Genomic DNA, 15,117 nt, shown 5'->3' with positions numbered 1-15,117 from the left:
TATGCAGATGACCTAGTGATAACAGTGGAAGAACCTAAAACTTCACTCCCTAAAGTAATAGAAAAAATTCAGAATTTTGGGGAAGTGGCAGGATTTAAGCTAAATAGGAATAAAACTAAATTATTAGTTAAAAACATGAAGGAAGAAAGAAAGAATCGAATTAGAACAAAACATTGAGATTGAAGTCCATAAAAGGGCTAAATATTTTGGGATTTGGTTAACATCAAGAAATATAAACCTATTTAAAAATAACTATGAAAAAATTTGGCTTGAGGTAAAAAGAAATTTAGAAATATGGAGCAGAATGAATCTCTCAATGTTAGGAAAAATATCACCGATTAAAATGAATGTGTTGCCAAAAATGCTATTTCTTTTTCAATCAATACCAGTCATCCTGAAAGATGAATGCTTAAAAAAATGGCAGAAAGAGATTTTAAGATTTATCTGGGGGGGCAAAAGGCCAAGGATAAAACATAAAATACTTACAGATGTAAAAGATAGAGGCGGGTTTGCCCTCCCAGACCTTAAATTGTATTATGAATCTGCTTGTTTGGTATGGATCAGGGACTGGATGAGATTGGACAAGCAAGAGGAATTAGAACTAGAAGGACATGACAACAGATTTGGCTGGCATGCATACTTATGGTACAGGAAAGGGAAGATTCATAGAAGCTTTTACAACCATATAATCAGGAAATCATTAATGAGAGTATGAGAGAGATACAAAGACTTATTGGAACAAAAGACCCTGTGGTGGCTCTCACCACATGAAGCATTACTTGGAAAGAAAGGAAAATGGGGGGGAAATAAGGTTATGTTTTTGGAAAATATGTCTTGTTATAACTTTGAATAAAAAATAATAAAATAAACAAAAAATAAAATAAACTGGCACATGCAAAGCTGCAAAGATGTTTCCAGATTCTGCCCAGGTTCATTTATTTCCGAAGGGGAGAGAACCTCTTCATGCAAAAAGCTCCAGGTTCTGTTGTTTTTGTCCAGCATCGTTTGTGATGTCAAACTATTCAGATTCCCTTCTGTTAGCATAGATTCCACGACGTAGCTACACAATAGCCAATGCAATTCTGGGCTGCATCAATAGGAGTATAGCATCTAGATCAAGGGAAGTAATAGTGCCACTGTATTCTGCTCTGGTCAGACCTCACCTGGAGTACTGTGTCCAGTTCTGGGCACCACAGTTCAAGAAGGACACTGACAAACTGGAACGTGTCCAGAGGAGGGCAACCAAAATGGTCAAAGGCCTGGAAACGATGCCTTATGAGGAACGGCTAAGGGAGCTGGGCATGTTTAGCCTGGAGAAGAGGAGGTTAAGGGGTGATATGATAGCCACGTTCAAATATATAAAAGGATGTCACATAGAGGAGGGAGAAAGGTTGTTTTCTGCTGCTCCAGAGAAGCGGACACGGAGCAATGGTTCCAAACTACAAGAAAGAAGATTCCACCTAAACATTAGGAAGAACTTCCTGACAGTAAGAGCTGTTCGACAGTGGAATTTGCTGCCTAGGAGTGTGGTGGAGTCTCCTTCTTTGGAGGTCTTTAAGCAGAGGCTTGACAACCATATGTCAGGAGTGCTCTGATGGTGTTTCCTGCTTGGCAGGGGGTTGGACTCAATGGCCCTTGTGGTTCTATTCTATGATTCTATGAGGTCATAATCACATACACCCAACATTCTGCCCAAAACGTCAGCCACGTTCCCCTTTCTTTATGTCCGACTCTGACAACTTTACTTCTCCTGAGACTACTCATCTCTTTCTATCTAAAATCAAGGTCAACGTCCTGCCCAAAACCAAAACTTTTAGCCATGTCCTTCCATGCATTAAGTTTTCTCCCAGCCTTGCACTTTTATTCCTCATCAGGATCCATTTGCTGAAAATATTTATCTTCTGCAAACTCTTTGTAAATGAGCATCAACTTTGCAGATTCCCATAAGAACTTGTACCGATAACCTTGATGGTGAGCAAGGAGAGACTTTGTGCTGGTCATCAGGCAATGGTGTTTCCACTGCTTTGCCTTACCCTCCAGCCCTAGGAGCCTTCATGAGGGAGCTGTTTCCAGAGGAAGAACTTTGAGGGGGGAGAGATTTGTCTGTCATCCTGCAGTGCTTGGTTTTACCTGCGCTGTCACACCTCCAGCCCGAGGAACCTTCAGAATGTAGTTGCTGACATAGGCATTATGTGCCTGTGTCTTTTAATGGACTGAATAGAGTGAAAGATTTTGGGGGGAGGGCGGCGTGCGTATGAATTAGAATTAGTGCTTTGGGTTTTCTGAGTTGCTATTATGTTATTGTTGTTAATATTGTTTCATAAATTATAAATGCTGTAGTACTTTGTGAATGCTATAATATAATATTTTTAGGTGTTTTGTTAACAGTGTTTTATAAATTGTAATTGATTTACTGATTATTAGTAATGGTTTCACCAACGAGCTGTAATTGTTATACCAATGAATTGTTCATTATTCTCTATAAGTCTATATTTGTGATGTTCTATTACACTATTGTTTATTGTTGTTGTTGTTGAATTATGTTGCATACACAAACAATTAGAACAAAACTTACAGTCGTCAAACTGATTAAGTAAATAAAAAAGAATCAAAAATTGATGATGATGATGATGATGATGATAATAATAATAATAATAATAATAATAATAATAATAATAATAAATTTTATTTATATCCCACCCTTCCCAGCCAAAGCCGGGCTCAGGGCGGCTAACAACAATAAAACAGTACAACAGTACAACACAACACAAAACTCTAAAATCATTCATTATAAAATTAATTCAAATCAAACCAATGGCAACCATTGGGCCAGAGCTCCGTGAAGATTGCCGAAGGAGGGAGTCAGGCTGTGCCCTGGCCAAAGGCCTGGTGGAACAGCTCTGTCTTGCAGGCCCTGCGGAAAGATGTCAAGTCCCGCAGGGCCCTAGTCGCTTGTGACAGAGCGTTCCACCAGGTCGGAGCCACAGCCGAAAAAGCCCTGGCTCTGGTTGAGGCCAGCCTAACCTCTCTGTGGCCTGGGACCTTCAGGATGTTTTTATTTGAAGACTAAGTTTCTCTGTGGGACATACCAGGAGAGGCGGTCCCGTAGGTACGAGGGTCCTAGGCCGTATAGGGCTTTAAAGGTTAAAACCAGCACCTTAAACCTGATCCTGTACTCCACCGGAAGCCAGTGCAACTGGTATAGCACCGGGTGAATGTGATCTTGCAGCGAGGACCCCATAAGGAGTCTCACCGCAGCATTCTGCACCCGCTGGAGTTTCTGGGTCTCAAGGGCAGCCCCACGTAGACCGAGTTACAATAATCCAGTCTGAAGGTGACTGTCGTGTGGATCACAGTGGCTAGGTCAGGGCGAGAGAGGTAAGGAGCCAACTGCTTAGCTTGGCGGAGATGAAAAAATGCCGCCTTTGTTATAGCTGCAATCTGCGCCTCCATGGAAAGGGTGGTGTCGAAGATTACACCCAAACTCTTAACGGACGGTGCTGGCACTAATTGCACCCCCGCAAGAGATGGGAGTTGCTCCCCCAATCCCATATCATCCCGTCCCAGCCACAGGACCTCTGTCTTCGAAGGATTTAGCTTCAACCAGCTCCCACGAAACCATCCAGCCACAGCTTCCAAACTGATCAGTGTGTCTGGGGCCGAGTCAGGATAGCCATCCATCAACAGATAGAGTTGGGTGTCATCGGCATACTGATGGCAACCCAGCCCAAAACTCCGGACAAGCTGGGTGAGGGGGCGCATAAAGATGTTGAAAAGCATCGGGGAGAGTATCGCACCCTGAGGCACTCCACACACCAAGGAGTGGCACGACGACAATTCCCCCCCAAGCGCCACCCTCTGTCCCCGACCAGGAAAAGTAATATCATAATATAGAAGAAGAAAAAAGAAAGGAGAAGTATGGAAGAGAGGGGGAAAAAATGGAAGAAAAGGGGGGGGGGAGTGTGTGTGTATAAAACTAGGATAACAGTAAATTCATTGTTAGACTAATATTTTACAAACAGATTCTTAAATTAAAACACAGAGAACTACATACAAATATACCTACAAAACAACAAATAAAGACTTCCGCCAGTACCGCAACAGTTCATTGTTCTTAGTAGAGATATTTTCCTGTATTTCTATTGATTCCTCATTTTGGTATCAGGACTTTATGGCTTTTGCAGTGTTATTCTAGGCACAACCATATCTTAGGTGCTGAACCTTGATTCATCAGGTAGTTGTTTAAATGATCCCATTCTTTCTTAACTATTGTATTAGATTTGTGTCTTAATACATCAGTTAGCTTTGCGAATTCCAAGTACCCGGTCAGCTTGCATAACCATTCTTCTTTTGCGTCTATTGTTATTGTTATTCTATTGTTATTTATTGTCTATAAACTGCTCTGCGATTCAATCTAATAAAGAGTGGCATAGAAATATAATTAATCAAATCAAATGTAGCTGTCTTAATGTGACTTTATTCGAATTTAGCTAAGTTTATTTAGTACTTTAGCAATTCAGTTTGCAACTTCTTAAGCAGCTTGTGCAATTCAGCTAAGAGTAATGAACAGCTTAACTCAACAGAGAAGAGGCCTCCAGAGTTGCTGTTGATGAAGAACCAGGTATCAGAACCTCTTAGAGGTCTTCTGAATATCATCCAGAAATCCACCAGTAGATGTTTACCTGCTTTCCATCACATGTGAGGCTAAGGGAACCATGATAAGCACACAATTGGATCCTTGCCTCACTATATACATGGCCAGCTGCACATTGCAGTCAATATTCTGGTGTGGATTCTAACTCTACAGTTCCATGATATCCCTAGAGCTAACAATCAAATATCATATTTAGCTGTTTGTGGTCTTTCTCATGTTCAGATCAGGCCTCAGTATAATAATGTAGCATTTGGGAATGAAGATGCATCCTAGAAGCCCAGCACTGGAAGCCAAGATGGAGAAAACCTGCACTGCTACCATGAATTTCCCCTTGGTGCTCAGGTAGGTGGGAACAAAGGACACCCAAACACTGCAGAAGACCAGCATGCTGAAGGTGATCAGCTTAGCTTCATTGAAGGCCCCAGGTAGTTTCCTGGCTAGGAAAGCCACCGTGAAGCAGATGGCAGCCAGGAAGCCCATGTAGCCAAGGGCACCATAGAACATGGCCACAGACCCTTCGTTGCATTTCAGGATTATCTCCCCAGGTTGGGAGTGCTTGTCAGAGTCAGGGAAAGGAGGAGATGTCCCAAGCCAGATTGTGCAGATGAGAACTTGTACACTGGAACAGGAAATGACAATGGAGTGGGCCAAACTCTTCCCCAGCCATCTCCTCACCCTGCTCCCTGGCTTAGTGGCCAGGAAGGCCAGCACCACAGTGATGGTTTTTGCCAAGATGGAAGAGACAGCAACTGAGAAGATGGTGCTGAAGGTTGTTTGACGCAAAAGGCAGGTCCCTTTTCTTGGCTGGCCAATGAAGAGGAAGGAGGACAAAAACGAGAGAAGGAGGGAGATGAGGAGGGTGTAGGAGAGATCCCTATTGTTGGCTTTGACTATGGGAGTGGTTTTGTATTTAATAAAGATTTCCAACACAAAAACTGTGGTTAAGGATATGAGGGTGGCAAAAGAAGCTAGGAGGATCCCCAAAGGTTCTTCATAGGACAGGAAGGTGATTGTTTTGGGTACACATTGATTTTTGTCTTTGTTTGGATGCTGATCTTTTGAACATTTGGTGCATTTGGCAGTATCTGCAGAGAGAAAAAGAGACTTCAGTGTCCTAACATCAGTTATAAACCAAGCTAGGCATATGGGGAAGGTAGGCATATGGGAGAGATAAAAAAAGAACACAGTTTTGTTGGGAAAGAGAGAAGCAAAAGTTCGCTGGCAAAAACATCTTGATCCATGGTCCCATCCACCAAAATAGATCATGTGGAGCATGGCTAGAAAAGCTTGGCCTGTGAGATACTTCAGAAGTGCTTCTATTAAGTGTAAACTGGTGCTAGGAACCTCTGGCCACTGGATTAAACTTAGCTCAGCAGGTCAACCTATTTGGTGATGCCACTTTTTGAGTTGTGTGATGGGTAGGGCCTCAAAGGCATAATTGTGAGCTTAAGGAATGTAGACTTTCACTGACCATCAGCTGATGACTTGTGCATGTGTGCATTGGTCAAAGAGGTGGACATGCTTTCCCCCCGTTAAAACTGCTTATCCCTCCTAGTGCTGCTCTTTGACCCTCCAAAAACCCGAGAGGCATTCCACTCATGGGATGCCATTACAAACATCATGCTTAGGCTGGCTCAAACCTTTGCCCCATCCTACCAGGTAAGACGGTTTTTTCTGAGGTCTTGGCCTACCTTCCTGAGTGGAGATGGTCCCTTCTGAGCAGGGAGTGCAATCATAGCAGCACGGGGGCTTCCCTTCCTGAATCTTCTTGGCATATCCAGGGTGACAGCTCTGTGAGCATCTTGAACGAGGCATGGTCTAGGCAGAAATTGAGGAAGGAGAATCAATGAGAAACGATTAGGAGCATTTGTGCTTTTGGAAACAGATCATAGTGTTTTGGCAAGATTGTGGAAAACATATATTTGCTTCCACTGGCCATAAGTGACCCCAGGCCCTATTTTGGCAGGTGATTAATAATTGCCAGCTCTGATTAATATTCGTGGGTGGGTGCAGGGTTGTCCCTACAGGAAATACATGCTTGCCTTTGGATATTCTGAACAGATTGGGAAGACCTTACATTTGGGAAAGCTATTTTACTGTGCTTCGGAAAGCCTCCTATTCACGGTGAAATCTTATACATGCTTACTCAAGAGGCTGTTCCATTCATCTCAATGACTTCGCTCGAGGGAAGTACAGTGGTACCTCGGTTTAAGAACAGTCCTGTTTACAAACTATTCGGTGTACGAACTCCACAAAACTGGTTTGATAACTTTACCTCGGTATAATGACGAATTTGAACTGTGGAAGAGCACCAGCGGCAGAAGGCCTCATTAGGGAAAGCGCGCCTTGGTTTAAGAACAGTTTCGGTTTAAGAACGGACTATCAGAATGGATTAAGTTCATAAACCGATGTACCACTGTATCAGTAAAATCACAGTCAAAGTCTCATATGTGCTATTCAACAAGCTATTAGAGCCTAGCAGATGTCACAAGTAATAAAATGACATATCATTTCTCCATACCTTGTTAAAGACCAGGGGCCAGACAATTGCTTCTTGGTTGATGGTCAACTTTACCTCTGAGGATGCCTGTTTCTCTACTTCCCCAATCTTCACTCTACCATGAGAGGTATTAGGAAACAGCACCCAATTCACAATATCGAAGTCAATGGCCAATGCCCCATTCTCATCCAAGTACTGTCCATCAGGTGAAGTATTAGAATAGAGATGCACTTCTTTCAAGAATGGATGAAGCTACAACGACAGAGGAAACTCCAGCACTCAGAGAACATGAAACCTTTATGGATAATTCATTTCCTCTGTCAGTCAGTCAATATAGACAATGCTACTTGTTAGACCAATATAGACAATGCTACTTGTGAGACCAATGGTCTGACTCATTTTAAGGCAGCTTCCTATGTTCCTAATATGTGATTCCAGAGCTGGGACAATGAACAGTAGTTTGCAAAAGGAAAAGGATATACCTGCCATGGCTGAATCTTTTGAAGTTCCAACAGGTCTCCTCCACCCATCAGTGACATCCGCTTTGATCCGGATGAATATGCGGCATGTAAGGCCTGAGCAATGGCTAGGATACTGAAGTAATGAACATAGCTATCTTGGGAATGAACCTGTTCAATAAATTCCTGCTGGATCATCACATTTTCTGTCTCCCTGCATCTTGTCCAACCTCTCACAGACAAGGCATGTTTGGAATATGAACATTCAAATTCTTCTTGCCAAAGATCCAAAACAGAAGGGAATATTGGTTCGGAGTCGTCCATTTTCATCTTTTTTTTGGTCTTCATTACAAAGGACAAAGAACCATGGGCATACCGGAAGGATTCCGTCTCATAGAACAAGACTGTGTTCTCAAGAGCGGTGATTATCCAGACTTTCCCCCCAGTTTCCATCCTTTCAAGCAAGGTTTGTACCTCCATGATTATAAAAAGTCCATATTGAGAGTCTGTACAGTAAACAAAGACATTGACTTGTCTCCACATGGCAGGGGCTTCATGGGGTAACCACAGCCAGGTTTGTAGTAGTACTCTTTTTGTGAAGGCAACACAGATTTCCCTTTTGATCATCAGGGATGTCAAGATACTCAGGAACCTTTCTCCATTGTCATTGTCTGGAGCAAAGAGACCAACCCACGTCCACCTGAAATGCAGGAGGAGTTGGATAATTCCCAGGTACTGAGTTTCTTCCTTTGAGACCATCTGGTAGATAAAAGGGGACTGGACTTTATCATGAAGAACAAAGCCATAACTGAGCTGTTGAAGAAAAGAAACTGGTGTTTTGTTTCTCAGGACAAAGATTGGATACCTCTGTGTGAATCAAATCAAATCAAATCAAATATGATGAAACATTTAATTAGCATAAGCTTCAATGTTTTTTGAAATTTCATATATATGCAATTTATTTATCACCTAATGGCAATTGTCTCTCAGCAGTTTAGAGAAATACAATAGAACAAAATTATGAATGCAAAAGTCTAAAATCACGCTTCCATTAAAATGTATCCTGCAAAACAATAAAGCCTTCAGTAGGTCTGGGAGGTCAGTCCACCACAACACCCAGAGTGGTTTCTACATCATACACAACTCCCCTAGATTGAAATCTTATGAAAAATTAGTGTCATCAGCATGGACAAGAGCTTTAGCACTGTTTTCCAATGGTCCCTTTTGAATATGATCACTGCATCTCCAATATCTTTTTCTGAACTTTTTTTCCAATTCTATAATACATTTGGTCATTTGATTGCCCTTTTTACCCATTGCTGTCTTTTTATTTGTATATATTGCTTGTTTTATGTTGCCATTGCTGTTGGCTAATGTGAATAAAGTTTAACCTGTACACTGTTTGAGATGTGTCAAAAACCAATGTACACAGTCTTCCAAAGGCAGTGGCCCCATAGGTCTGTATAACTATATTATGAGATTGACAGTTTTATTTTTAATTCCTTTCCTGATGGTCTACTTAGCATGGAATTTGCTTTTACATGACAAATGCTGAAAAGGCAACATCTTCATTGACCTATCTACCAAGACCCTGTGGTCTCATTTCTGTTCAGTCAATGTCAGTTCAGAACCCAGAAGCAAACATGTGAAATTAAGGCTGATTTTCCCCTCAGCGTGCATAAATTCACACTTGTTTATATTGAATTGCATGTGCCTTTTTATTTGGAGAAGTTCTTTGGAGCTCTTCACAATCTGCTTTTGGTTTAACAATCTAGAACAATTCAGTATGATCAGAAAACATGGCCATCTCCCTCTTCACTCCTAAATCATATCAGTCTTGAGGTACTCCACATTCAACACCCCTCTTAGAGAAATTCCATTCACCTAGTTGCTGGGTGGCAGTTGTGGCGCCATGCGGCTCATTACTGGTGTCATGCCATTTCAGTCTCCATTAGCCAGAGGTTGTTTGCTGGAGACAGATTCACACATCCATTCTCTTCAGTAGCTTCAAACAAAGGGCACACACCCAAACATGGATATCTCCCAGATTAACATAGGCATGGACCTCTAATACTATCTTTTTCATGTGATTGAACCAGTAGACATACACATACAGTTCCATGCTACAACCCCATTAATGATTAACCTAGCAAGCTCTTCTTTAGCTTCAGTGGAAATTTCCAACCATGCCTCGTGGTATACAATACAGGCACACTATAAATTTAGTTCCCATTTCAATGTACAGTGGTACCTAGGTTTACAAACTTTACGTTCTGAAAATCTGTTCTTAAACCAAATCCATTATTAAACCAAGGCGTGCTTTCCCTATTGAGGCCTCCCACTGCAGGTGCTGTTTCACCATTCGGCTTCTGTTCGTAAACCAAGGTAAAGTTTGCAAACCGGAACACTGCTTCCGGTTTTGCGGAGTTCGTAAACTGAATAGTTCGCAAACAGGACTGTTCATAAACCAAGGTACCACTGTACATTAAACAATTTTATTTAACAGTTCCTGGAGCTGTAAGAAGAGGTAGCAGCCTCATGGAACAGCGGAGGAAACCTTTCCCGTGCCAAGCTCAATAACAGCACTTGAAAGTGCCAATTTCCAGTAGGGCAAAATTTATGTAGCAGTGTGCTACAGAGGCTGCAACTGGTTGGGCGGCAGGGAGCAATAAAATAAATTGCACTAAGCTAAGCATACCTTGCTTTTCTCATGAAATGGCAAATGTTGCTGGGTATGTTTGACTTGAACCCAGTTCTCACCTGTGGTATCTTGTAGACGCCCGACATGCTTGCAATGTGCATGGAGATGTCGGTTTCACCCCCTTCAATAATAGCTAGAAGGTTTCCCCATCTTCCGCAGCTGTAGTTTGGAATGTTGATTTTCCCACCAGCAAAGAGGTCTGTCAAGGCATCAGTAGTTATTCTTCCATCAAAATAGGTATCATAGATGCTGTAGCCCAGGGTGATGTTGGGTAAGAGCCTGGGGTTACGATTGATCTCCTGAGCAGTAAGTGAGAAGGAAAGAACGTGGCAGTTCCTCACATCCATCCAGCTGCAAAAAGGTGTGTCACATAGTCACCCACCATTCAGTGAAAATGAGTTGCGTACTTGTTTGTATAAATCAAGGCAAATGTGAAAGGAGGCCAGAAAGTAGGACAATGTGGGGCTGAGGTGTACCAGTAATAGTATCTGCAGTACCTTTGAAAAGGAGGAGGATGGAGGCCCATGTTCTGGTAACGTCCTTGGCCAGTTCTGTGGCTACTAGCTGCCCCTGTATCAAAAGATCACTCTAGACATTATATATCTCACAGAAACTGGTCCCCCAATCATGGTTTGCATGTTTGTAGTGCAATTTGGGAAGAGCAACCACTCACACCAGCCAAATCAACAGATGCTGAGCTCTGCTGAGCACCTCAGAAAATGTCCCCAGAGCCAATCTTAGCGCACAGGACACATTTCAGCTGCCTAAGGATAGCAGACACCTGCAGTTTGAAGTTGCATAGGCTAGTTTCAGGTTAAGTACGGACCTCCGGAACGAATTAAGTACTTAACCCAAGGTACCACTGTTCAGAAAAGCTGCGACTCAAACACACTTCACAGCTTTTTTAGCTTATAGAAAACAAGTTTACTTTAGAGAGCAAGACTTTTTTTTTAATACTTAAATTATAGTGTAAATCACATTGATACACTGCTTTTCACCAAGTAAAGTGACGTACAGAAAACTTTAATAAACAAATGGAACAAATAACAGGTCTGCATCCAAAGGCATTATTGTTTACACCTCCAGGAAAAATAGACAGATGGATGCCAGCAATTCGCCTACTCAGATTTTCCAGTTGTATTTTATTCCAGTGAATGAGATGCTCCCTTAATCTTCAAACAACAAATATAGGGATTTATCAGTACAGCAAGAGAAGTCAAGAGTAGTTTAGGAAGAAGGAATATGGCAATACACCATTACTTACTTCTGAAAATCGCTTACTGGGGTGGAGAGAAGTTTAGGAAGAAGGAATACAGTGGTACCTCGGGTTACATACACTTCAGGTTACATACGCTTCAGGATACAGACTCTGCTACCCCAGAAATATTGCTTCAGGTTAAGAACTTTGCTTCAGGATGAGAACAGAAATCGTGCTCTGGTGGCGCAGCGGCAGCGGGAGGCCCCATAAGTTAAAGTGGTGCTTCAGGTTAAGAACAGTTTCAGGTTAAGTACGGACCTCCGGAAGGAATTAAGTACTTAACCCAAGGTACCACTGTATGGCAATACACCATTACTTACTTCTCAAAATCACTTACTGGGGTGCTGGAAAAGCTAAAGGGAAGTTGATTTCCAACTAATCTTGAAGATATAATTCCACTAATAAGGTGATCTCCTTGCCGGTGATAATTAACAGTCAGATTTCTATCTCTGATCAGATTCAGTGGACATTTTGCCCTCTGCTGCATCCCATACGTTGCTAGAGGCAACAAAACAAGCAGCGGTATAATAATCATCATCATTTTGGGTCTGCCTGCTACCCTTTCCTTGTGACTGTTCCTGCCAAACACAAGCCGCTAATTAGAAGAAACCCCAAATATTTGCAAGACAGAGGCTTCAGCGACTTGACAAATACAAGGGGTGTTCAGCTCTGCCCAAATTAGGATTGAAGGGAAGGGCCATAGCTCAGTGATGGAGCATCTTTTTCCCACCCAGAAGGTGTCAGGTTCAGTCTCTGCTACCTGATAACAGGTAGGGCTGAGGATGTCCTCTACATGGAGAGATGCTGCCAGTCACTAGATGGTCCTGAGCTAGAGGGCAGCTTCCTATATTCTGATTAGGTTTTATACTTTCTCCTTCAAATGCTCTATATCTTGGCCCCAAGGTATTTTATACATCAGGCTTTTCAAGCATAGTTGAATAAACAACCTCCTGCAGCCCTTAATTGTGAAGTTGACATTATTGTTCCCCAAGGCAATATGTGGAGGGGTGTGGAACTATCTCTTGGACTCTGCAGAGAATAAGAATAAATCACTGTGGTTCTGATAAATGTAAGGGGAATAAATATCTCCTCTGAAACCTTTATGGGAGCAGCTGCATAGAAGAAGAAGAAGAAGAAGAAGAAGAAGAAGAAGAAGAAGAAGAAGAAAGTTTACTCAATACATGCTTCAAGGATTGGCTGATCTTTACTGATGCTAGATCAGGGCAAATTTATATAACACTTTAGTGTAAATAGACCCTCCCAGTGGTTTATAAAAAGCAACAAAAATAATAAATTTTCAATAAAAGACCATGTTGAAAAGTTATTTTAAATATTCAAAATATTGTAAAATAAACAATGACGCTAAAGACAGATAAAAACACATGCCAACTTCCACGTATCTGAACCCTGAATAAAAATGGTTTCCTCAGGGACAAAAAAAGAGACTCCAGTAAAGATTTCAATAGGCAGGGAGCGGCAAACTGTATGGGCTGCCAAATTAAATTATTATCAGTACAGAAGGAGTATTATGTGGCAACAGTAACAGTCCCAGTTCTGCAAACAGAATCAGCTGAGTGGACATATACAGAGTGAGGCAATTCTACAAGTCAACTGGTGCCGAGATCTCAGGATTTATTTATTTTTTGTAACACTTTGCATTTGGTCCAGTAAGAAACCAGCAACCACTAAAGGGCTGGATCCACACTGATCTAAAAAGCTAAGAAAAACAAGTTATATAGCTCTCAATTCAATTTTGCATTTACTGCTGTACAGAGCCCCCCGGTGTCATATTTTTATAACACATTTGTAATTCACCAGTCTAAATTAGCCCTAGATCTGAGGACAGAATTATTATAAGCTGACAAGGCCTTACTCCTGACAGTCACTTCTGAACTCACTGCAGTTTCTGGATCAGAAACAAAGGAAGACCCAAACAGAGTGCATTGCAGTAATCCAATATTGAACTCAAGGCTGTGTGCTCCCTGATGCGATGTGCTCAATATGTTAGACTAAAGACCATGTGAGACAGTCCAAGGGTTGCCATGGAGGACCCCATGTGGCTCCATGGCAACCTCTACATGATTATGGTCCTCCAACATTATGCCAGAGACCACCTTAGCCAAGAGAGAATGGCAATAGTCATTTATAATGCATTTTACTAGTTTGCTTCTGACCCTCGTACGCTGCCAACTCTGGCCTGGCTCCCCAGGAGCTGAGGGAGCAGCTCTTGGCTTGGAGACCACCACCCCTTCCTCCAAGTTTGTGTCCCATACTTTGGGGAGCATGTCACTTCCAAGTCTCAAAGACAAATCATTCTTTAGTTGAATGAATGAATGAATGAATTTATTAATACGGTCACACACCAGCGTCAACACACACAATATCACAGATCATAAAAAATATCAAAAATACAAGGGACAATATGAATATAACAAGGATTTAAATATAAAAATTAAAAATTAATTGTTAGCGTGCCCCCTGTAATTAACATTTGGGGGTTTGGTCATTATGGGGTACCACTTGCTTCCTGCGATTGATTGCAGACGCACAGAATTTAGCTACATTTAATGTAGTCTTGGGATTCTTATCCTCTAGCAGTAATTTTAAACTATGGTATTCCAATTCTTTCCTAGACTTTTGCAAAACAGGTGTAATAAAAGTCAAACGTATATCCTCATAAAAACGACAACGTAATAATACATGTGAAGCAGTTTCAACTTCCAACGAGCCACAAGGACAGACCCGTACTGTGTAAGGTTTACCCTCAAATCTGCCCTGAAGTAAGGCAGAAGGAAGAACGTTAAATCTGGCGAGGGTAAAAGACCGTCTGTATTTGGGTACCTGAAGAGCTGACAGATAGTTAGCTGGAGAGAAACCTCTCCCATGCTCCCTTATTGCTGGATGTTTGATCATTTCGCTCATGTGGCATTGTAATTCTACGTCCCAGATACGCTGGCGAATTGTAGTCCTGGCTTTCTCGAAGCCTGTCACTATCAAAGTCTGCTGTGGGATCCCCAAGCCTTTAAGCTTTTCCAGCAGTGTAGCTTTCCATCTGGATTGGTAGGTATCTAATAAGGTTAAAGGTGCCAGCCCAACCGGGAAGAAAATAAGCTTTACTTTAGTTGAATTCCACTGGAATTAGAGCGACCACCTTTCTTGATAGATCAAAAGGCAAACATTAAGCAAACATTTGAATCCACCGTTTCTAGTTCAAAGCAGCCTCTATGGCCAGGGGTCAGAAGGGTCAGGAAGGTAGCATTGGGTAACATCTTGCAGGAGTCAGGTTGCGGAAGCTTGTATAGTATGTTTTGCAGATCCCTGAAGCAGTTGTATGACTTCAGCTGTGTTCACTTTACAGATTAAATAGCTTTATAGCACATGTTGATTTCCCCTCTTTTTCCTTGGTTTGTCTATTAACTGTTCAAATTATTGATTGCTGAAAATTTAGGGGGCGTAGGTGGCACAGTCCCAAAGACACCAGTAAGCAACCATTTGAACCCCCAACAGGAATAATCCAATTTATGAGATTTCTATACCAATAATCAA

General features: G+C 41.9%; 2 protein-coding genes across 7 annotated transcripts in view; both read right to left on the bottom strand.

The window, feature by feature from the left end:
• The window catches only part of LOC307210988 (vomeronasal type-2 receptor 26-like), a gene marked incomplete at its 5' end in the record, with an annotated part of 266,099 nt that overhangs the window by 12,772 nt on the left and 238,210 nt on the right, over nt 1-15,117 (bottom strand). The window lies entirely within an intron of this gene.
• On the bottom strand, nt 4,609-13,553 carry LOC307207004 (vomeronasal type-2 receptor 26-like). 6 transcript variants are annotated; one of them, XM_079960615.1, is made up of 7 exons: nt 11,002-11,032; nt 10,811-10,883; nt 10,373-10,612; nt 7,637-8,479; nt 7,176-7,406; nt 6,346-6,472; nt 4,609-5,739 (listed from the first exon to the last, which is right to left on the bottom strand). In XM_079960615.1, the coding sequence occupies exons 3-7, from the start codon at nt 10,412-10,414 to the stop codon at nt 4,847-4,849; spliced, it is 2,136 nt and encodes a 711-aa protein (XP_079816741.1). In that variant the 5' UTR covers nt 10,415-10,612; nt 10,811-10,883; nt 11,002-11,032; the 3' UTR covers nt 4,609-4,846. The 6 variants fall into 6 exon arrangements, with proteins under 6 accessions (XP_079816741.1, XP_079816738.1, XP_079816742.1 ...); XM_079960612.1 differs by lacking the exons at nt 10,811-10,883; nt 11,002-11,032 and adding an exon at nt 13,387-13,553 and having other exon boundaries at nt 10,373-10,664; XM_079960616.1 differs by lacking the exons at nt 10,811-10,883; nt 11,002-11,032 and adding an exon at nt 13,387-13,553.

Source organism: Podarcis cretensis (assembly GCF_951804945.1).
Source record: "Podarcis cretensis genome assembly, chromosome: 2".
Taxonomy (NCBI): Eukaryota; Metazoa; Chordata; class Lepidosauria; order Squamata; family Lacertidae; genus Podarcis; species Podarcis cretensis.
Note: the sequence above shows the minus strand (reverse complement) of the source record. Positions and strands in the feature narration are given on the sequence as shown.

Coding starts and splice junctions, on each gene's coding strand:
- LOC307207004 (XM_079960611.1), bottom strand. CDS start 10,839: ATGGGCCTCCATCCTCCTCCTTTTCAAAG. Junction 10,665..10,810: donor CATCCTCCTCCTTTTCAAAG/GTACTGCAGATA, acceptor ACCTTTTTGCAG/CTGGATGGATGTGAGGAACT. Junction 7,407..7,636: donor AAAAGATTCAGCCATGGCAG/GTATATCCTTTT, acceptor CTGTCGTTGTAG/CTTCATCCATTCTTGAAAGA.